The 24,796-nt window shown below is 38.8% G+C and overlaps 1 protein-coding gene across 1 annotated transcript; it reads right to left on the bottom strand.

Annotated features, from left to right (window-relative positions):
- Positions 1 to 10,176: 10,176 nt before the first annotated feature.
- On the bottom strand, positions 10,177 to 23,608 carry znf644b (zinc finger protein 644b). The gene is made up of 5 exons (XM_041790696.1): positions 20,945 to 23,608; positions 18,263 to 18,826; positions 15,705 to 15,803; positions 15,433 to 15,529; positions 10,177 to 13,933 (listed from the first exon to the last, which is right to left on the bottom strand). Exons 1-5 carry the CDS (start codon positions 23,598 to 23,600, stop codon positions 13,756 to 13,758), a joined length of 3,594 nt encoding a protein of 1,197 aa, XP_041646630.1. The 5' UTR covers positions 23,601 to 23,608; the 3' UTR covers positions 10,177 to 13,755.
- Positions 23,609 to 24,796: the final 1,188 nt, after the last annotated feature.

Genomic DNA, 24,796 nt, shown 5'->3' with positions numbered 1-24,796 from the left:
GGGTTGTTCGGGGGCCCTGGCTATTCTTTGTGCAGGCCTGGTCATGTGTTAGACTGTTTCTTTTTTTAATCATGCCGAGAAAACTGATAGAATAAAGGACAATTGCCCCTATCACACCTCCATAAAGTTGGCCTCTGAGCTGTCCAGCTGCAGCATAAAGCTGTGCATAGCCTCTAAGGTGAGTGCTGCTGCCTGTATGTAGGCCTGCAGTGGCAGCCCACAGTGGATCAGCCTCCTGAAAGGTGACTGAGTGACTGAGCGGAGGCTGTGAGGCTGCTGCTGACATGTAGCCTGGTAGCACATAACAGGTGACAACTCCCTGCACTTGAAGTAAATGTTACACATGCCTTGTGAGGTTTCTTTTTCTTCTTTAGAAAGGCTTCCTGCTGGCGACGCCCAAATCCACAGTGCGTCACTGCGCATCAAGACAGACTTTTCTAGGGTTTAATTTCTATTTTAGAAATAAGAAATAATAATACATATGCACCAAATCCGTCATGTTTATCACACTGTGGATTTGTATTTTTAATGTGCACCATTGAAAGGTCTATATAAAGATTTTTTTTTAAGTGCCACCCATTGGGTCTTAAGCGGGCCAGAGTTGATATCAGTTTGTCTTCTGTTTATTTCCACATGCCACCTCATTATTTGCGTTTACTTTCTGCAGGATGACGGTAAGTGTTGTCAACGGCGCAGAGTGGATTTTCCAACCTTGTGTTTTTTTTTTTTTTTTTTATTGTTGAGATATGAGCTGTGGGACATGAAGCCTGAGCTGTGTGTTGTCAGGATCCCATCTAATCTGCATGTTTGTTTCTTAAACAGGGCATGTTCACTTATCCCCCCTTCTTTCTCTGCAAATCGACAGGAGATGCAACCCGGGAGAAGTGCAATAAAACAAACTCTTGCTCTCAAAGGTGCGCACGGCTTTGTACCGGCGCGTTTTGCCTGTTAGCTGCACATCCTTCGTCTTTTCATCTGTCAGTTATTCCCCCTCATGTTTTGTCATTTGCTCTGTATATTCATTTGTCGCCTGGTATTTTTTTTCTATGCCTGCATACACCCGCGGTTGTAATTAAATTTCTGCCTCAAATGCGACAAAGGCAAAGATTTTTTTTTTTTTGTTCTGGGATGTGTTTGATGTGATGTGGAGACAAACCGTGCAGCTCCTGCAGACTCGTGCGTCCTGAGAGTGAGGCGGGGATGTGAGCTTTCAGTAGCCTCTGCAAACTGATAGAAATAAAGAGGAATCACCTGCAAAAAAAAAGGGCCTAGAGAAGGTCTGTAAGTCTGCGTAAATGCTCCAAGCTCCAGGCCTTTTATGCTGCAAAAGAAGGGAAAAGAGCTGCAGTGGGTTTATCAATCCAGGAAATTTGTATTTAAAAAACACACACACACACACACACAAACTGAACAAGTTTGCACCAGATTGCATGGAAATGTGCAGCATAAAACCGAGCAGCAATCTATAATAATACATGAGCTTTAGTTGTAACATTACCCCCTTAATTTCCTGCAATTATGCTATTTTTGTCCCGTTTATTTCATTATTATTGTCTGTCTCTATTTCAGTGTGTTGATGTTTCTGCTTCTGCCTCTCAGAACGAAATGAGCAGCGCCCCCTACCGTCCGAGGGAGAAACTGCATCATCAGCTCATAAAGCTCCTGGGCCCAGTGGTTACTAAACACTTTGTAATCCCATAGAGCCGTTTCACAGCCCTCTAAGTGATTACTGGATACAATCACGACTGTAAATATTCACTCTTAGTGTGAATGATTGAGGGATTTCAGGAACATCGCCATCTTTTTTTTATGTAAGTGAAAGAAAAGGGGAGGTGTGGTGCAAAGATGGGCAGCATATGACTGCATGAGTGTGGATGGAGGACCATTATGAAAAGGAAAAGCGGTTTCAGTAGTCCGAGTTTAACATGATGGATCATTCAAGACACTTGGGCACAAAAACAGACACGTTAAGATGTGGATTTTTTTTTCTCGTCAGTTTATTCTTTGGCTGTACCCGAAATCCTGCCTGACTCGTCATTTCTGGCTCATATTCTACATTTCTCCCCTCATCCAAATCAAAAGCCTCTGTGCGCTCTTACACGGCCTGTCAAGCCTCCAGTTTAGTGATGTAAAAAAAAAAAAAAAAAAAAAAAAAGGAGGTCAGTCTGAGCCCGGCGGGATGCAGGGCAGCTGCTCCCTGACCGGTTCTCCCGTCACACCTACTGCAGACTGCAGATCTGTTTCTGAAGGCATTTTGTTGGCGAGTAATTAAAAGGAAATAATGATGTTGCCGAAGGTGCGGCATCGCTACCGAGGACGTCAAGACAGGGCATATTGTTGGCTGCATTATTAATTTCTTTACTGTACATGACACATTGATGCTGGGAGGATTCTCAGCTGTTTATATTTGTACAGGATGTGATTGAGCTGAATTAATTAGCAAAGCAGGCAGGAATTATAGGTCGTCATTAATCCTGACGCTTGGCATTAGTGCATTTTGGCACGTTTTGCGTAAAAACGCACGATAAACATGTTGCAGCCATCCCATTCACCTAGACGTGTTTTTTCACCTATCATTATAAACTAGGTGTACAGAATGCCATTAAGTTGGGTTTGATGGTAAACTAATCTGGAATTGTACTTTAATGTGACTACGATCCTAAATTTTGCATCTTTTGCATCTTTTGCGTAAAAACGCACAATTAAAAATTCACCAATCAGCAGGTGCTCACATACCAGTCTATATGGGGCTGAAATAACTGCAAAAATGAAGGCAAATGTGGCTGGATGAAACTTGAAATGATTGCATTTTTTTGGCATATTTTGCTTAAAAAAGCACAATTTAACATGCATCAACTTGCCCACACATGTGATTTTCATGTAGTATTATTATTAACTATGAATCCTGTGACGTGGTGAGAAAATATCAGTAAATTCAGTTATCCGTGCTCTTAATTATGGTATCTTTATGCGCAAATTGCGTAAAAAACGCACAGCTAAAAATACACCTATCAGCTCTGTTCTCCCAGATCTGATCATAACATAGAATGAGTGTTAGCCGTTTATTTCAGTGTAGGAGGATATCTAGCTGCAAAGTGCCAATGAAATGAGAAATTTCAGGTAAGTTTGTCCAGGTAAATCTTGAAATAGGCTACTGCTTCTTTTTGACATTTTGCGTAAATACGCACGATTAAAAATGCACCAATCAGCTCACCCCCCTAGATCTGGTGCACACATCTCAGTTTGTACAGGACTTTATAAAGCTGGAATAACTGCCAAAATAAGGCAAATTTGGCTTGAAGAAGCTTTAGATTATTGCCTTTTTTAGCAAAGAAAAATCTCATAAACAAATATGCATCAACTTGCCCATTCATAAAGGTATTATTTTCAACTATGAGTCCTGTTACGTTTTGAGAACTCCTCAGTAAAGTTAGCTATCAGCGCTCAGAAATTATATTTAGGCGCATACTGCGTAAAAACGCACAATTAAAGATGCACCCATTGGAGCTGTTCTCCTATCTGATCATAACACAGAATGCATTTTACTATTTTTTTTTCTGTAGGATGATGTCTAGCTGAATTAGTTACCAATGTAATGAGAAATTATAGAGAAATCTGGCTAGTAGCCAGAAACTATTCCATCTTTTGGCCCATATTGCGTAAAAACGCACAATTAAAAATACATTAATCAGTTAATTCCCTATGGTGCCCATTTACCAGTTAAAAGTTTCACCGTACTGTTGTGCAGGGTGTTTTTGAGTTGAATAACATGCCCATGCAATGAGAATTACTGGTAAATTTGGCTAGTTGAATCTTGTAGTACATTTTGCGTAAAACGCATGATCAAGAAAGCATAGATACCATTCCTAACTCTTTACTGGCATATATGCACAAGATGTCAGCAGGATGAATTAACGGGCACGTGTGGGAAATCATAGGTAGATTTATCCATGTGGAGCTTGAAATATGGTTTTGCGTAAAAGTGTAACAATTAAAAATGTACCAATAAGCAGATTCTTCTAGATAAGATTATCTATTTACATTTGTATATTATGATAATTAGATGAATTTATTGGCAAAATAATGTGAGTTTGAGGTTAGTTTGTCAGTTTAAACTTGAAAATATGGCACCATTTGGCGCATTTGGAGTAAAAGCCCCAAAACCAAGATGTACCAATCTGCCCCCTCCCATATCTATGCTTAAACGTGTTATTTCCACGCACATTCAAAACCACTTACGCTATTTTACAAACACAATACTCCTTCCTGCAGACAAATAAATAAACCCCCTGACTGAGGTAATTACAGCTGATAATGTAACATCGCGCCATAACGCACTTGTCTGCCCAATTAGCCGAAACAATTATTGCAACTTTGACTTTAATTACGTCTCAATTTGAAGCCTCGCGCTGGTCTATAATTCAGTGATTAAAAGCCCTCCATGCCCCAGTGCCTTTAGGGCAGCGCGTGATTAGGACCTGTCAGCTGCTGCAGTGAACGGAGGCAGCCATGCGTGTTGTGCAACATGACCCGCTGTTGTTAAACCTTGTCAACATATTAACCTGAACTCCCCAGTCATTATGGGCTGAGTTGCCTGCATATGAAGAAAAAATGTGCACATATGAGTGTAATTGAAAAAAAAGAGGGTTTTCCTCACAAGAAACGTGACGTCACAAATGTCCCAAGGCCTAGCTCATGCAATAAAAGCCCATTATGTGCAAGCTGCAGACTTGTTAAATCACATATATATTTGCTTATGTTTTTGTTATAGCAGAATATAAAGGGTTGAAAAAGATAAATTTAGACAGGAGCTCACATCGTCAAAAGTATGAAATCCTGTTGCTTAAAGTGATCTAAAAAAATCATGAGTCATGGGGCTGTGTGATCGTTACATGTAGACAAACAGAAGTAAAGAGGTTTGACAAGAGGAGAAAGAGTGTTTTGGGGAGGGCCAAAAGGTTCATCTGAAGCACATTTGATCCTTGTCAAAATATATTGATTCATGTTCTTTCAAGAGACAGTTGATGTCTTCCTTAATTTCTGACTGGCCATCTGGATGGACTGATGAGGCGAGACTCGTGTTTTCTTTGCAGGTTAAGAGGTGAAATATGTCAGGACCCTGATATGTGAGCTAAGGACAAGACATTTATTATTCCACATGAAATTAAGACATAACAAGACATTTTCCTGCATGACATTCTGCAAAAGAACAGCTAAACGATACAAGTGCTCATGCATTGTGCAGAGCGTATTTTTCACACATTGTTGGTAGTGTTTGCATAAGTTTGAAGGAGTGGCTGAGCTGTGGATGCAGACTGGGCCTGGGGTTTTTATGAATTTCCCTTCAGCCACAATCAGTGCAAGCCAGTTTCCTTTGGTGTATCCAGAGGTGAATAATTTATGGGAGGATAAAAGCGTTTGTGGTGGAGAGCTAGACAGTCAGACAGTAGAAGGAGGCTGGCTGGACCCCCCCCCCTTCTCCCCACTATAACCCCTCCAACCCCTCAACCCCTCCAACTGAGCTCGCCCCTCGCCGCGTGGTGGCCTTGCACGGTGCCTCCTCGGACGGCTGCTTGAAGTGCAAATCTGTGTTCCAACTTGTTCCTGGTGCCTGTCAGCATGTTTTCCTCTTGTCAGCAGCGATTGAGTGTGGGCCCGTGTCACCCTTGTACCGCCGCTGTAACAGGATCATTGACAGGCCAGTGACACTGCCCAACCAGATAATGGAAACCTATTGATTTTTCTTCTTTTTTTCACACAGGCAGTCTGAATAACTGGCCAAAGGACAGGGTCATGATCAATGGTCCTGATCTCTGGATCACTGCTGCTACAGATGCCAAACGGGGAAAAAAACACAAGACTTGAGGACAAAAAGTCAAGATTGGCAAATAAAAAGTGGTCCTAGATACACTTTCTGTGGACACAGGAAGTCACACAATAAAAGAAAATTGTAAACCAGTAAATGACACCCAAAAAATAAAAAATAAAAAAATTCCAGACTAAAACAAAATTACAAAAAACCCAAAGTAATTCAAGTTTTTCAATGTTTCCACCAAGTTTAATAAGCTTAATCAATAGCAAGTGTTACCTCTGATTGAAATGCAGGTTTTCTCAGTGTTGTGCATACAGAGGTTTGCAGTTTTAATGGAGCAATCTCCAGAGAGGAGGCCCTTTTGATACCCGTGGCAATGATAAGCATGCATTGGCTGCCTACCATTGGACCCCCATGGCAGATGGCGAGTGAGGGTCCTGAAACAACACATTTCTTTATGTCAGCCTTGTCCCTCTCTCTCTCTTGAGCCAGCGGAATAATGAAAAGCCCAATTCTGGTCATGGCTAACTCAATCTCATTATAATCTCTCCTTTTTTATTCATCCGGCCCCTTGGGATGCTGTCTGCCAGCGATGTGGCTTTCAACCTCCTGAGAGAACATCTTTTGAAAGAGCCAGGAGACCTAATGAAGTCACAGAGTGGCACAATTATTTCCCAAAGAAGGAGCATTAATGTACTTCAAAATTCCCTCCGGAGAGGCATGATGACAATTGGTTTGTACAGCTTTGATCGCTGCTTTAAATACTGCCCAGGATAAACTGCAGGGTTAGCCCCCTTTGCCACTGGTAAGTAGGAAACCCAGAAGTGGCTATCCAGCATGAAATACATCAAATAGTCAGCCTGTAACGCTAAAAACAGAGTTTAAAATAGCACATAGCCCTGAAGTTACTTTCTGTTGGGAATAAGGGTGCAAATCTCTCTCTTTCACCCCAAAGAAGTGCAACACATTACACTGGCCTTAGTGTTATGGAAGAGGAATAGTGGATCATCAAATGGCTGAAAGTTTAAATTCCTAAAAATCTTACCAGAGCTTCTCAGAGGAAGTAGGAAAAATGTTAAATACTTTCTTTGTTTTTCCTTTTGCTCTGCCACTTTCTCAGCTATTGCCATGGAAAAAAAAGATAACATTAACAGGGGAAGGAAATTCTTGTTTTGTTTCAGTGTACAGAAATTGTTGTTGTATCCATTAATGTTTGCAATCATGTGATCCTGAATGTCCATTGGCAGTCAGGAAATGAATGGGAACAGAGGAAAGATAGAAATTTATAACTCCAAATGGATCTGTGCACTGCAATTATCATCTAAAAAAAGATTCTATAAATTGAGTGCAATCTCTACACTTTACAAAAAGATGATTTTTTTCCCCACAGTTTAACCGATTAACCTGGAGAGTGGGTGATCAATATTGCAGTCCTTCAGACACCCTAGCATTGTCGAGTCAGATGAAGGGTCTTGAGGAGTCTTGTACTGAGCTAAGACATTAGCTGAGCCCCTTTAACATATCAAAAAATTACTCATTTTGTCATAAACATGATATGTAATATGCTATGAACCAAATAAACCTTGTGGGATGAGCGACCAAGTGTGATTCATGAATGAGCCTGTTCCACGAAATGGCTCTTTAATTTTAACAACTAGCAAGCTCAAGTTTGAGTGCCAGTTTCTTTTCCTCAATCCTTCGCTGATATTTAATCCATATTTAAAAAGCCAAACTGGTATCCAGTTGTTTGGGAGCCAAACAACCAGCTCTACTGAGCTGAGCCAAATGATCTGGATCTCTTAAAAGAGACAAGATTTCACAATGAGCGAGGCTGGAGGTCAATGAGATGGACATCAAATGAGGAAATATGAGCAAGATCAGATTGTAATCCCCTGAGCCATCTGCTATTATTTAACCTTTAGTCTCGCCTGGACTTTTTGTTTCCAAAAGCTTGTAAAACATCAAGTTATGGGACTGTAAAGACAAAAGAGTAAATGTAAACATATAAATTAAAACTCAAAGACTTGTATGTGTAGCACAGTAAACAATAATGACTTTACAATAAAGACTTTTTTGCACAAACCTTTTTCCCATCTCTTAGTGACCTTAAATTGAAAAAATAATCATTCTGTGACAAAAAGTCATCAAAATATTCACATATTTACAAAAAAAAAAGTCCTTGCACTTTTTGGAATTAGCTTCCTTTGCTTCATTTTTAAAGCAGTTCCTATCTGCAATGACATAGCCCACATCAGAGGCTCTCTGTGTCTCTTTCTCTCCCTTATGAGTTCCTCAGGCTGTCTCATCCAGTTTCAAAGTGTTGAGGCATGTAAGTGTTTTGGCAAAGCAGGACGTGACAATGGAACAACCTGCAATTGGTTGTCACAGCCCGTCACAATGCAAATTGATAATGCTAAAGCTAGCAAGAAAGATTAAAAATTGGATTTCAAAATTTATTTTAAAAAAGATGTTTAAATGTCCAGGTTACTGGTGTGAATTTAATCCGTAATTGCACCAGAAAGTCACCCAAGGTCGAGGCTCACTAAGTGAAGCACGATTTTTTACTCCACAGAGCACGTTTCCACTGCTGCACAGTCCAGTGTCAGAGTACTTTAAACCACTCCATCTGACACTTGGCATTGGACTTGGTCATGTGAAGCTTGCATGTAGCTGTTTAGCCATGGAAACTCATTCCATGAAGCTGCTGCACAGTTTCTGTGCTTCCATCAATGCCAGTGGAAGTTCAGAACTCTTCAGCTATGGAATCATCAGAGCATTTGTGACTTTTATGCACCATGCGCCTTAGCAGTTGTTGACCCCACTCTGTAATTTTATGTGGCCTTCTGCTTTGTGGATGAGTTGCTGTTGTTTCTAAACACTTCCATTTTGAAATATTATTATGTACAGTTGACTGCGGAATATCCAGAGGGGATAAAATTTCATGAACATTTTGCAGAGGTGGCATCCATCACAGTACCACGCTTGAAGTTATAAACCTTTGGCAATGGGTCTGATTAAAAAAATAATCTTCAATAATTTGGGCAGTTTTATAATGTCCCAAGTGCGTTTGAAGGGTGTATTTATATTGTGACAATGTGACAAATCTTGCAATTTAAATGAATATCCCTGTTTTTTGTGGTTTGTCAGGTGATGTACATGCGTTGTTCTGAAGAGACTGAGAATAAAATGCTTGGTGCCTCCGGTCGTTGGGGTAGTCAATTGTAGCAGCTATTGTCCTAAGCTCCTTTTGCCCTCCAGGCAGCTGCAACATTCACGTGACTGACAGCTATGATTTCAGCAGAGTGTCTCACAGCTCCAGCTTTTTGTTTGCAAGTCCTGGAGGCCTTAATAATCCAACATGAACATACTGTTAACTTTTCTGTTTTTGCTTGCCAAATCAAACAGGCTCAATAAACTTCATGTTCAGATTGTTCAGTTGACCTTTTATAGAAACTTCATATTGAGCTTGCACTGTTTTCACAAATGTTTGACTGAAGACCAGCACAACGACAATGCACAGACACCAAAAATATGGACAAAATTCAAAGCTGATAAAGTTAACATGAAGTAGTTGGTAGTTCCTGACCTAGGGGCCAGGACCCGCTGGAGAGGGCCCAAGTATTGTAGGATGTTCTGCTATTTCTGCTCTGAGATAGTCAAATTTAGATTTTTTAGGTTAGCCAAAATCATAATAACACACTTTCCAGGATTGATTTCTGTGTGTAGGCCTTTCAGTTTGGTGTTTTATTAATGGAAACAATGACAACTGTTAATATTTGACAAAAAAAAATGTCATTTTCTTTATGTCTGGGTCCTGTGGGGGTGGTAGCTCAGCTTTTCTTAGACACACACAAGTAGAAAAGGATCAAAATAAAAAAGGTTGGGGACCACTGAATTTGATAAACAATGAGTGCATAAATCATCAATTAAATGCTCTGGTCAAAAGTTTTATTACATGACTGTTTTGTATTTTTGGTTCTCCATATATCAGTCAGCACTCATACCCAGAAATGTTTGTTCACCCACATAGATGTATTTTCTTGTTATAATCTCACTTAGGGGCAGATCCACTACAGAGTAGCACAGATTTTTGCACATTTTTTAGCTGTGCAAATAGCAAAAAAACACACCATCTGATCCACAGAGCACATGCAACTGGTAAATCCACGCTATCTGCACACAAAACACACGCAAACTGCTCAAACTAGCAGACAGCAGCAGGTGTCATTAACATGCATGTAAATGAAACATGGGAAGAGGAATATTCAAAAAATCGGTATTGTACAGAAACATAAACAATTCATATATATATATATATATATATATATATATATATATATACGTCCTCTACATGCACCAAAAGAGGTAAGTCTTTCTGTAAAAATGTTCTGAGAGCTGATTTAACTAAAGGTATCCAATACAAATCCCTGCTGCTCCAAGGTTTGACCCTGCACTGTAAAATACAACATTACATTTCAAATCAGAGTTCCTTTGGTAATGTGTGTAAAATACGGCACTGGATGATTGGCCATCGCAGCCCGATTGAATTGCTTAGTTCAGATTTTCCAGCCCTCACAAATAAGCAAATGGTGCGTTGAACGTGGCTCAAATTCACCTCATTGGCACAAATTACTTGCTCAATTTGCTTGATTTGCGCCGCACATTCGTGCCGAACTTGTGTCTACTCGTGTCTTTACACTAACTTTACATGCTAGAGTCTGGTTGGAACACAACTTTAGAAGATACAGTAGCAACTGACTTTAGAGAAAAAGGTAGAAGAGGGAAATAGCACCAGTTTAATACCTGGTTTAATTTGGTGTTAAATTGGACCACTTTTACTGTCTGTGGTAATTAGCCCTGGTCTTTGTGGATTGGTTGCTATTTGTGTGCATTTTTTGTGCAACTAGCAGGGATTCCCTCTCTGCAAGTGTTCTGTGGATCAGATGCTTTTTTATTTGGTGATAACACAGCTAAAGCTGCACTATTATTTAATGGATCTTCCCTAAAGTAACCAATTCCTATACAGTTATCATTAAAAAAAAAAGTTATGTTAGAATCCAACTGTTTAAATCTAAAAATTTCAAGCCTGAGTATGGAAGTAAGATTTATACTGTATAAACATTGATTAACTGATGTCCTAGAGATAATGCTGTATATAAGGGACATCTGTGCTTGAGTTCTTAAGTATCCAGGAAAAAGAGGAATATCTGAAGAAAATACCAATAGATAGATACATAAAATACCTTAATAGAATGCTTGAAATAACATCTTGTTGATATAGCGAAATATCAACAATACAGACAGGAAAATACACACTGATACTGATACATGCCAGTTACACAGAATATATATTTGTAAATGTTAATTTTTCCTACAAAATATTCATACAATTTTGTTATGTGCCCTTAAAATTGTCAAATGTTGACAAAAGTAGCTTTACTTCTAACACTTGCATGATGTTATAGTCCATAGTCTCCATGTGGGATAACCTGAAGACTTCAAATTCTATTCAATCATCTCTTCAAAACTATATATCCTCTCTTCATTGCATAGTCCATTATTATGTTTAGCTATGGAACTGTACCTTTTAATCTACATAATATGATGAGGTTCGGAAGTGCTTGAAGAACATTAAGTGCATGCAGATTATCATAACCAATGGTACTTGGACTGCATTCTTCCAGACGTTGGTTTTCTGCATTGCTTTTTTCTTACAAAACTATATAGACATCGGTACAGAGATATTACAATGAAAACAAAATATAACAATATTGTTGCATGTGTGAGTTTCTGGTTTCAGCTGAAGATATTTTTCTCTTTAAAAATCTGTTGTCTCTGCTGTTGTAGTGAAAGCCTGGTTTCAGAAATTACATTGATGCCTGAGTTTAATCAGAGGAACAACAGAACAAGCTGTGCCAACATGATGCACGCCCTGAATGTCACTTTGATTCAAAGAAATGTTGTTTTGTTTCTTTGGTAACACATGTCGAATGTCATGCCAGTAAAGCCTATAGATCCTCTGATACGACACAAGAGAGGTGAAATCCTTCAAAGCACCCACAGATTAATGACAGCCGTGTTTTCACTGCTTAACAAGAGCGCATTGTTGTTTTATGGTGGCTGTGAGTCTGTCGATGTGCCTTTTAACTTTTCTTGTTATCACATAAAGTTTTGAGATTTATTCTTTTTGTAATAAGAAAGTTTTCTGTTTGTGGTGTTAAAAGTTACAAGAAACTGAGATGATTGGAGGTTTCTTTCTTTTTCTAAAGAGAACATTTTTCATGAATATAAATACTATGTCTTAATAACAAGGCACTTTTCTATCATGACAAACAAGCAGCATTTTTGAACAACTGCAGCTGTGCACTGTTGTGTCTAACTCCAGCAAAAATATTAAGAATCCTATAAATTGAATTAGCTCAGACTGGCAACACACTAGACAATATTAGGCTTGATATTGGTCCCTCCAAAAAATGAGGGGGTGGCCTGATTCAAGGCTTGTTACAACCAATAACTTGTCCAGATAGTTGTCAAAGTGATTGACCCATAAAGTTGGATCCTCTCAGATCATGACTCATAAACATCAAACATGTTTGATGTTACAACTCCAGATGGGGCTGCCTCCAACAGAATACCTGCAGCAGCCAAAGAGGCCGAGCAGACCAGGAAGCATCACTGAAATCATTTTGCATACTAAAACTCACATAAAAGGCAGCAAAAAGGATCACCACTATATTTTCTTCCTATGACATGTAAATGTTTAGTGTGTAACCAGCCCAGGTAACTAAGGCAAAACAAGTCATACAAGTATCTTGTAATTAAAGGGTTATTTATGTATTTTTGAAGTTGGGTTATGTAAGGGTGATAGTAGTGGTATTAGCCTTCAGAGAATTCAGTGAACATTGCCCCTATAAACAGGATTCACTTGGAGAAGCTATACATTGTAGCAGACAGGTATAGTCTCTCCATGTAGTTTAACAAGTTCAAGGTAAATATGGGCAAAAAAACAATGCTGGCTTAATTTTTGACTACATCAAACATTTTTGAAGCGTTTCATTTTTCACCCAGAAAGCCTCTGATTGGCATAATTTTTTCAATGCAACCTTAAGCTGTGTGCTCTTCTGCCTCACTGTATCCGAACAGCTGTTTGGGTTTGCGGGCTTCATCAGAGAAAACAACATGCTAAGCTAATTAAAACTTAAATGTGTGATTTTGACTCAAGTGATGATGATGTGACGTTTATTATGGATATGAACGGATACTGGTATAAACCGGAGTACACAGAAAAACAAATTCTACAGATGGAGATTCAGTGCAATGCAAGAGAGGGAAGACGCTTGTCTTTAAAAAACTGTGAGCCCATGCCCACGAGAGCTACTGTTGTCATGAAGGGGACTTAGTTACAACACTTTTTCAGGACATTTCTGATCGAGAATAGTGGCTCACAGATGCAGCCTGCATCACTCCCCATCCAGAGTTCCCTGCCTTACTGAATGCTGGTGTTTTACGGACCTTCAGCTTTCTGAAGATAAATTGAAATACCAACATCAACCAGAAGAGCTGACTGGAAAAAATAAATTTATGGCTGATGCTATATTCTTCTAATGGCTGATAATTAGACAAGCTCCAGTCAGTGTGCTATGTTTAATTTATGAAAACTATGTGTCAGCTCTTGTGTTTTATATTAGTTACTCTAATGTTACTACTATTGCCAACTACCTCATACAACCCAATTTCAAAAATATCTAAATATGCCCTTAAATTATTCAAAAATAAATAGTTTTGCTATTACAGTGTATTCTATATTATAATCCTAATTTACAGTTACATATTTTATTTCCCTGTTTTATAAACACTTACAGGATAATGCTAAAAACTTACTCTGATCATAAATATAAATAATGTGCAAATTCAGGCAGCTGAAAGGTTTAAATGCATTTACTCTACTCATGATCTTGGTGTTCACCAGTCATGCTTATTTGTATTTTTTGATGAAGTCCCAGAACTTCTACCATGCCTGCCCCTAAACGGGGTATGCTGGTGTGCAGAAGGTGTCTCTGTAAATGTTTGATCCAGTCCTCCTGGATGGAAAGAGGGCCCTGGAAGACGAGGTCACAGAATCTGCAGAAAGAGGAGGGAAAGCCCTGTCACTGTTTCTCAAGGCAATGCAGAAATATCATGTTCAAGTAGCTGTTGTTTGTTTTAATGTCAATTTTGACTGTAAAAAAGACAATCTAACAGCCTGTTACATATTTATAGGGTCCCAGACTGGGATGTTTTCAAGCTCTATGTACCCTGTCCTGACAAAAGTCTAAAAAAAATACAAATCTTTCCCAGTTGTTAACAATCCTGTCCTGGTTTCAAACTACTGAAACATCCAAACCAAGCACCATGCTTGAAACACAGATATGTCTTTTTATGTCGATCATTGCTATTACCAAAAGAAAAAGATCACCAATGTCCCTTGAGTCAAAGTTCAATCATGATTTGTCTGTAGATGTGCAAATAACACGAATCTGTAGCTGTTGCTTAACCAGCCCAGCTCATACTGATGAGACCTGCTTTGTAACATCAGGTAGGCTATCATGTCAAAAAAGAGTCCACGCTGTCCACAGAGCTCCAGGAGTGTCAGCTTCCATCAAAAATAACCTAACTATGAATATGCTATGCTTTTGAATACACTGCAAGTGTCCATTGTCAGTCATATTAAAATGAGAAAACACAAAAAGTGGGTACAGGCTGGTAACCTGACACGCCAGATTGACTGTTTTTTATATGGAATAGTCTATCCCGGATATATTTCACATTCATCTGAGAAAGCTCCAATAGAAAGTGTTTGGGAAGGGCAGGACTTTTCAAAAAAATTCTTGGGTGGTGATTGGAGGAACATTCTGTCTGGCACATTCATGACTGGCCAATCAGAGCGACAAGTCAAAATAAGGTTGTGCGCACGTGCTTCTCCTGAGCTTACAGGCTACCTCTGCTGTGGTTGTGAATGCTGGAACTCCAAGCTGAATAAAATATATGCCAAGGCCCTTCAGGAGCCCTGCAAAAATATCTTCTCTGCCAAGACAAGCTTTGTAAGTCTTAGTACTTGGTTCAAAGAAATGTGGTCCAGCTCCAATCAAACTGCCTCTTGCCTACAGCTTCTTCCATGCTAATAGTTACTGCAGCGGTAGCTTTTGGATCCACTGGCAAACCCAACTGTAATGATCGCACGCCCACGACCAAGCAGACCGGGAGATGAGCGAAAACATCTTTGCATCATGAAAAGCTGTCAGTGTGGCTCATTGCTCTTGTTTTAATAAAGGAATGTTGTTCAGCTCTGACAAAATTGCTGCTGTTGCTAAGTCCAAGCTAATCACTCCACCAAAACTCAAAACTCACCTGTTCAAGATAGCCTTTTCTTTGTAACTACTTTGTCCCATTTTATACTGTTTGCTTTTATCTGTTGTTTTTTTGTACTTGTTTTTAATCTGTAAAGTGACATTGAGTGTTCAGAAAGGCGCTTATAAATAAAATGTATTATTATTACTATTATTAACTAGGTAAGTAGCCCATTACTCAATTAACAAAACAAAAAAAAACATGGTAACAAAGCAGTCTTCTATTGTGTGTACCTGCAGGTGAGTGTGTAAATCTCAGCATTCAAAGAGGGAAAAAACTTCTTCTTTAGTCCAGGCCTTGATCTCGGCTTCCTCTGTTTATAATCATAGCCTAGAAGACAACACACTTCAATTCTTTATCTAATTGAGTTATCACTACAAAGAGGCATAAATAAATAACCTCAAAGCCAAATTAATATTTTCATCCACTTTATTTAAATGCTGAAAGCACAGTTCTGATTGCAAAAAGCCTCATGTTGACATTTTAGTTACTGCAGTAAACGTACCTTGTCTTTCAAATGTGCTAATCCTCTTCCTCTGAGCATCGAATCCAAGATGACCTGGAAGCCCGGGGAAGGCGCTGTTACACTGGATTAGGATTGTTTCTGAATCACGTTTTCCAAAAAAAAGGGAAGGCCAAAGAATGAAAAGAAAGTGATCACAATGTTTAAACTGAAATTATTGTAGTTTTCACTTCATTAGTCTTTGAGAAATCTAATCAAGGTTTTATGATCATCTGAAGTTGATACCTTTAGTAGTGAAGGAACAAAGTAAGGCTGGTGTCTGAGTTCATGCAGTAATTTTATTATCAAGCGAAACTGTCAAACCGCCCAGTGTGCTCTTAAGTCTTCTTCCCCTTGGTTTCACATGAACTATCTGATTTGCACTTTCTTGTTTGAAAAGTGTTACTGGTGAAGTTTAACACAATTCTGTGTCTTTAGGGGGGCTATTTTCACATCCACCGCCTCCTGAGAATCACAAAGGATTCAAAAACTACAGAAAAGAATCACAGATCTGTTAGTCCTATGACAGAGAGCCGGCAGTGACACACCAGCTCCTGTGAACAAATATTTAGAGGTGGGATGCAACAGTAGTCATTAAAAAGATTTTCTAAAAGTAACCTGGTTTTATTCATTGATTTAATTTGTACTTAAAATGGTAAGATCAATCTTTTGAGGTTTGAACTGTCTCAAAGCAAAATATGACACAAAAGACGTCGTCATTATAAAGAACAAATAATAAAAAAAATTCTTTGGCTTGTGTTAAAGTTAAAACGTGCACATAAGAACAAAATTATTTCATTGTTATCATCCTGACTGTAGTTAAAAAAGCTACAGACCTACTGCAGATTGTCATCTTTGGGTGCACATTTTAAATAAATCACTTGAAAATACATATGAAACAACTTGGGCCAATTATAAGTCAACAAAGACCACTTTTAAATCTTTAACAGCATCTTTTTACTACCTGACTGAAAGTTTGATTTGGGCAGACAATAAACAAAATTGTGTAAGCATGGATGATGGGCTTCCAGATCAACATCAAGAGGAAGTCATGATTTTTTAATATGAACTTCAAAAGCATTTTAGTGACATTCAGCCTACATTCTGTGCTTTCTTAACTATTCCAAATTGTTGATACTGAACATTTTTCCCATTGTTTATAGTAAACAAGTATCTTTGAAGAAATGTTGAAATTTATGATTCATTATTGATAAAAATCAGCAGAGTTGAAAGTATCTACATAGTAAAGAGTGAGAGTTTTTGCACTAAACAAAGCCCTGTTACTTTTAATTGGGGGGAATTGTTGGAGTTTGTTGTTCCCACACTCATTTGTGAAGTTTTAACTTTATTTTCCACAAAAAAGTCTGGAAAATCTGAGTCTTTCATTTGGATGCACTGTTACAAATACATGTTTGGCACAATATGCAGGAATAGCAACAGGATTTCAAAATCAAAAGGACTCTGTGACTGTTGGTCATCAGAATAAGGGGGCATTATGGGAAAGAAACTATTTCTGTGTCGGGTTGTTTGCTGTGCCGGGTGTGGGGTTTAAAGATGAAAATCTCCCCAAATGCCTTGCAAAAAATTGGCAATATTGCTGCTCAAGTTTATTCTTAGTTTTTTCATCACTACATTTTAAAAATTATTACAAGCATCAAACTATTATAAGTTTTCAATGCATTGTGGTCATTTGATTTCAAACATGTGTAGCTAGAAAGCTAATGTTACGTCATAATTTCCTGATTTTTGCCTTTGGCTCAAGACAGAATATAGAAAATGTCTGTTACTGATGACATATCGAGTAATGAAGGGTCCCATTTCTAAGTGGGAGGTTTTGACTGAGGGTCCTCAGAAATGGGGGGCAGAGGTATTAATTACAATTGAGACCGAGTCTTAGTTTAACTCTGTAAGGATGGCAAGTGTTTTTTGTGTTTAGGTTTTATTGATGGTTTTGCTCAGCGCATTTGGCTGTATTTTTCATAAATGTTGAGTATCTTTTGTTATTGGGACTTGTATTTTCCATCTTTCAACTTTTCTGGGGGGAAAAAACCTGACCTGACCAGAAAATCTTCATGGATGCTAAATAAAAAATGTAAAAGTAATGTTAAAATGGCTTGAAATTTCATTGAAATCTGACAAGCTCTTTAATACTTAATTCAAAAATTCTTACCAGGAGTTCTGAATATACAAGCAACTAGCTGGATTATTGTAGGTTTCCTTATCGGCACAATAACTTTGAGGTTTACTTAAAATAAAAAATATAAATATCTTTTCTTGCACAAAGGTGTAATAGTTAATTTCCCATCTAATAAAATATCATATTTCATGTACCTTATGACACAGGACCTATAAGCAAGCTATAAATTATCTATTGTTGCTATTTTTGTTAGGTACTTTCAGAAACTGTTAATGTCAATAAAAATCAACAAATATTTCCTTAACATCCTGTTTTTACAGTAAAAAAAATGAATCAAGAATCATGTTTGGCAAGACAATAAATGAAAACTTTAATCATGCAAAAATGAAATGATAATCAAATATAATGCCTGAAGATAACTTACTATGATGTGGCTCTGGTTTCACACTGGTCATCACTTTCTCTTCTGTGTGATCTTCGTTCAGATCCCAGAGCTCCCTGGTTACATGGACTTCCTTCTTGGTTGTGTCTCTTTCCTGTTTCATCTGGAGTAGTTTCACTAAAGTGCTTTGTGAGGCTTCAGTGCCACTTTGTGCTTTTACCTGAAAGCTCTTCATTTCAGCAAAGACTTTCTCCTGCTTTGGTACAAAGTTTTCCAATATAGAATGTGGACCGTTCACTTTATGATGGATTCGGACTGGGACACCCCTCTGGACGAGGACCAGGCCTTTTCTGCTGTTTAACTTCTGAGAGACAAAGTATCGTGAGGGGTACCGGCTCTTGTTGAGGGCTTGGAGGATGTTCTGATGTTCCTTTTTGTCCTGAAGCAGTCTATTTAGGATGGACAGAGGAGACTTACTGGTGCTGGTCACATTTCTGCCGATTCTCTTCAGGTGTCCTCTCACATGGTTGGAGAGGCCAGTCTTGGTATCAAACTGAGCCCAGCACAGGGGACATCTGTGCTCAACTTCAGGTTCTGCCTTAACAGCTGTAATATCAGACAAAGTTAGTTCAAATCTTGAATAATATAAACCCAAAACTCTGTACACTGTAAGCCCCAATGTCCAAAATAAATAAAATCATCAAGTTGTGTGAACTCAATCACCAAAGAAAAGTTTAATCTACCAAAATATCTTGAGTTTCTGTGACTTGTTCTTCATTTGAGTAAAACTAACTTATCATTTTTTATTCATTTGAACTATTTTGTGGATTAAATGTTCCAATTTTTTTTTTCTATGAACTGGGATGACTTGTATGGCAGGTCAAGTTAAATACTGATATTCAGGACTTTGGCATAATGTTTGTCAAACCAGACTTCAGAGGATTGTAACTGATGATCCCTGAACTATATCAGCTCTATTTTTCAAGTTAATAAAATATTTTTCAGTGTTAAGCAACCCGTTCATTTATTGTTGTTCTCAAACTGTTTGATAATACTCTCTTCATCTGCTCTTTTCCCAAAATGCCTTTAGGCATTAGACACTTTTGCACCGTGAGTGAAGTTACTCACTTAGTTAGAAAAGTCCTGCCTGTATGGAGAATAGCTAATGTAGCATGGCTGGTCTGCTGAACACCCTGAAAAAGTCCTTCCTGATTTAGTGTTTACCTTTCAGTCCTTGGGTTCTGGTTACTTATTTGGTTTTACAGTGTATGATAGTTCAATGTTTGCACCAAGCCTTCAAATAGCAGGGTAAAAAACCAAAACTGTAAATCTAAAGTGGAATTAATAATATTTCCATAAAAGCACAGATTTCTTTTTAGGGCTGTCAAATTTGATGCGTTAATGAGGATTAATCCATCATCATGATTAATCTGATTAAAAATTTTAATGCAATTAACCCATCTACTGCGCAGAATGGCTCAAAATCCCCGAAACGTCTCTGGCATCACATTTTGGGCAGTCTGTTCACCTAGGGTTACCATCAAGCATGTGCAAATGGGCCGTTGATCCAGTAGTGACCAAACAACTCGATATGGAAGACTCTAAACAGCATGTTGGCTCTCTCTATGGAAAATTTGAGTACAAAAAAAACAAGATGGAAAAGTCGATTGACATAAAGTATTACGCACATCCTGCAGGAAGGTGTTTTCTTTTCAACGAAGTGCTTCCAGCTTAAAATACAACATTAACACGAAGCATATGTTTGTTGGAGATTGAGTCTGTTTGCTTATGCAAAATAGAAAACGCAATTAATATAGATAAAAAAATAAATGATAGTTAATCATGATTCATCAAAATTAATCCACAGCAACCCTGTGATTATTCTGATTAAAAATTTTAATCGTTCGACAGCACTAATTTTTTTTATTTTTTAGCATTTTGGTGCAGTCTCAGAGCTTTCAAAATGTGTTTTTCTGTTGATTTTTAGCAAAAAGGTCTCTAAAAGCCCGCTCTACATCATCAACTTAGCACCTAATAACAGACAGAGGCCTCTAAAGATTTTATGAACAGTGAGGCTTTCAGTGAGGCTTTCAGCAACTTAAGTTTTCTAGCAGGTTAATCATAGTATTAAAAAGATGATCCTATTGACTTCATCTTCATTACTTTGTTTCCTGTGTTAATAAAGAAATGTGGACTACTGCTGCTATACTAGCTTCATCTGAGCTAAAAGCTACACCAGTGGCACCAATTTCTGTGAGCTTCCAGCACCACTAAACATGACTATAGCTACTGCCTCGTTCTCCTAAAATAACTCTTACCTGATGAAAGACATGAAATCTTGCCAGTAAATCTGCTTTGCAAGGTTAAGTATCCATTTTAGACATGAAGATTATTTTTGATTTTATGCTTGATGCCTGTATACCCACATTTTAATCAGATCACTTTATGCCTCGTCCATGTAAACAATGAAGTTGGAAAGCCCAATCAGAATCATTTCATCAGACTGAAGTCATACTGCACTTTTTGTTTTTCAGTCTTCAAAAAGCTTCCTTTAAACCTGATTCTAAACTTCATAAAGAGGTTTCATGTGTAATAATATATTAGCTCACTCTAAAACCCAATCTGTCACTTTAATTCAATGTTTAGTAACTTTACCAAAACCTTATGTTGTAGTGGTTGTTAGTGTGCATTTGTCACTGACTTAGGCTGAAGGAGTGCTCATACCTTTTCTTATTTTCTTGATGCCACGGGGGATCCGGCTGCGGATTCTTGGCAGGTGGTCGTGCATTGTTACTTGCTCTGGTGAAATCATGTGCCGAGCGTTGTAGCTCAAGCCAACTCTGTGCAGGTGTCCTCGGATGTGATTGGACAATCCCACTCCTGAATCAAACATGGCAGGGCAGTATGGACAGGGCTTGAGCTCTACCTCTGGTGTCATGAAAACATCAGAGCTCTCACTGTTGGACCCTGTGGGATGATCACACTCAGTGGTATCTATATACTCCTCCTTGATGACGAGCTGCTCTATGTCGCTGCAGTCTTCATCTCTGCCATCTTCGTACTCCAATACATGAGGGCTTTGGTCTTGGGCTGAAAACCTCTGCCTCTTTTTGAAGTACCTCCGAGCATAAGGGTTCCTTTCATTCTTGCTGCTTTCCAAGAAGCTGCCTGTAGCTCTGCTGGTGTCATTGTTGAAGTTAATGCTGCCCTTAGAGCCTTTCTCCTTCTCCCAATCTACACGATTTCTCTCATGCCTCTGGCTAAGCCTCTGCAATTTATAAACAGTCTTATTGTCAATAGTTTTATGCAAGGGTGCAGACATTTTTCTCGTAAATGGAGAGTTTTGGTCTGCTCTCACTTGCAAAGTCCCACTTGCCCGGTCGTTCTTGTTATCCTGACAGAACATCTGGTCTAATTTAGGATTTTTTGCTAAGAGTAAAGACTCAGCATTTGTAGGACAGTTTTCCTGCTTTCCTCTGCCAAAAGCCTTGCAGTTATCGTTTCCAGCATCTTCTTTCATACAGGTAAAATCAGGTGCTGTGTCTAATTTTCCTGCAGGTTGTAGGAGTAATTTTCCATGCTGGTCGACCCTCCACAAGCTTGGTGAGGGACTGTCTTCAGTGCAAACCACTTGGTGACGACATTGAGGGGAATTCAAAGTTTTGTGAATGTAAATGTTGCTCTTTTTTCTGGAAAAGTTGAAGGAAAGGGCGTTGCTTTTAAATGGTTTGGACTCAGGAATTGATGGCTTGTCTGCAACCTTTTTGAAATCCCTGTAGTTTAAATGTTTACCCTTCAACCCAGCTTTTCTTTCCAAAATAACTTTTCCTTCACTGGTGGAAAAACCCTGAGGTTTGTCAACCTTCTTTGCATCATCAGCAAGAGTTCTTTTTCTGTACTGATGCTGGTGTGTTTCGAGATGTGCAGCACGTAAGTGTGCTTCAAGTGCCTGCTGTGTCAGTGAAAGGTAGTTGCATTTTTCACAAAAGTAGTAATGCCTTAGATTGTTGTGTGTTTTGGCATGCTGGACAAAGATTTTGGGGCCAGATGCACACTGAAGGCACTGCGCCGTGCTGCCCTTGTCTTCAAATTCACTCTTTTTGAGACCTTTGATTTCCTCCATGAGTTTCTCCAGCCTGTCTTGGTGAATAACGATGTGTCTCAGAAGGGAGTTGCTATCACAGAACAAACGCCCACACTCCCTGCATATAAAGGGCTGGGATACATCCTCCCTGTTCACCTGATTATTCTTGCCTAAATGATACATCATATGTCTATGGAAATGTCTTTTTTCCTTGTAATTAACATTGCATTTTGTGCACGAAAAGAAAAGCGGATCTTGTTCAACTTGTTCTGTCTTTATCTGTTCTACTTTGGGGCTAAAACTGTCTTCATCTTCAGGGTCATTTTCCTCATTACTGCCTTCCTGTGCCGAGCTATAAATACAGTGCTCAGAGTCTGAAGCTGTGCTTCTAGAGAGATCTTTCAGGGGAACAATGGAATATTTAATATTAGACTGTGTACCCAAAGAATCATCTTTGTTTTCAATGTCAACATTTTCTACATCATTGCGACCACAGGCGCAGAAGCGTTGTGTGCATGTGTGATTTAAGCTGTTGTTAACCTTTTCTGTAGAGCCTGACATGATTTCTACATGTGTATTGTGCTTCCTGTCTCTTTGGTGCATCACTTTGGTCTCCAGCCTTCTGTCAATGTGCAAGAATCGCTCCCTGCCTGAATCCCATCTGATTACTTCAGCATCATCATAATCATCCGAGGAGCTCTCTGACCATTCTGCATCCCGTCGAGATCTTGTTTTCATTGTCTGTTTTGTCAAAGGTTGGCTAATGTGCATTTGCTCCGCACCGTCACCTGACAGAGTGGAATAGGCCAGTTTAGACTCATTCTCCTCCGAGTGAGACAGTGGCGTGTTGACACCTGGCTGTGTGGCTGGTGTTTTTACGACGAGCCCCGCTGTGTTCTTCCAAGCGTCTGATTGAAGCTCACTAGGTGGTGGTAACACCTCGGGGCTCGTGTCCTTCTCCACTTGCCACGCGGCATCCAGGACATTGTTGGATAAAACAGCGCCTTTGTTCAGGACACAGTGTACCTCTGAGGTGGGGTGTGAACCAGGTCCATTAACAAGTGCTCCTGAAGGCAATGAATTGCCTGCATGGGGAACAGCAGGGACACTGCTGTATACAAATGGATTCGGCTGGGTTCCATTTAAAGGGTTTTCGTGTTCATCTGAGGACAGACCCGCAGTATTGTTCTTCAGGGAGAATGTGTGACTCTGTAATGGCTCCTGAGCATGACCTGGGCTGACAGACACAGATTCCAGATCTTTGTCCTTTTGTGCATCCGGTTTCAGATCAGACATACTAGCAATCCTCTCTGAAACACAAGAAAAAACCACAACTTATTAAGCTTTACCATTTCTGAGCAAAACAAGCCACATTTTGCAAGATTTATGTTTCCTTATTCTATCAATCTTTGTTAGCACGTCACTTTACAAAAAGACTGTACTCTTTGCTGTATTGTCTACAAATACTCAACATTAATTGATCATGGGCACTGCACTAAGCATCACTAGCAAAGTTACAGTGGCCAGGAAAACCCTCCTTTTAACAGGCAGAAACCTTGAGTATAACCTGACTCATGTTCAGCTATCTGCTGGTACTGTGCTGGGGTTGTGAGTAGATAAACGGGGATGCGGAGAGAAAGAAATGGATAGAGACAAACAAACACAGCAATAAAAAATTAATTTGATGCATTTATGTAAAATGGGTGAAAGTGTGTGTAGTTTTCACAAGAACAATCATTTTGACAAAAGACTGATCATTCTTAAATTAACATTAAAACTATAATAATCATGGTATGGTGATGAGATCATTAATTTTTACTGATGTTGATACCCTTAGCGATACTGCTCATTGATCCCAGTCCTTACTGATACCACAACAGATCAATTACCATTGTTTGTTCAATGGCAAAATGACAATTTTGCAGTGAACAGAAGTGGTTCATGCTGAGTAGAGCATGAGTTATGAAGTTTGAAAGGTCATTATTCCATTTGTTATATCTATTTTATACTGATGAAAAAACAAACAAACAATAACTCCTTATCTTCAAAACTATAAATAAGGCTCAACCACTGACCTCGGACCAAAGGACCCTATTAAAACTACAGGTACATTTTTTTTTTTTTTACATCAAATAAATTGCTAATTTGGGGGCCTATGCATGCTCCAAACTTCACAATGATATCACTCCTGGTGAAATTTACCATATTTTGGTGGTTTTGTGTATTGTATGTCAAAAATTGGCTCCACAGGAGCCAAATACATCCTTTTTTCTGGGGGGACCCTCAACATGGTTTCAGCCACCTGCATGAAAATTGGGACATATTTGTAACACATCCAGAAAAACAATTAACTAATATACCATCTTTTTTCAAAATATGTACAGATGTGAGATCATACAGGGAAAAGGGAAAATTTTTCATTTCTTTTTCAACATTTTACAAGTTGCAAATTTTAACAAACTTGTCTGAGGGATTCCATCTGATTGATTCCA

This window comes from Cheilinus undulatus, linkage group 7, assembly GCF_018320785.1.
Source record: "Cheilinus undulatus linkage group 7, ASM1832078v1, whole genome shotgun sequence".
Taxonomy (NCBI): Eukaryota; Metazoa; Chordata; class Actinopteri; order Labriformes; family Labridae; genus Cheilinus; species Cheilinus undulatus.
This window is presented reverse-complemented; position numbering and strand designations above follow the sequence as displayed.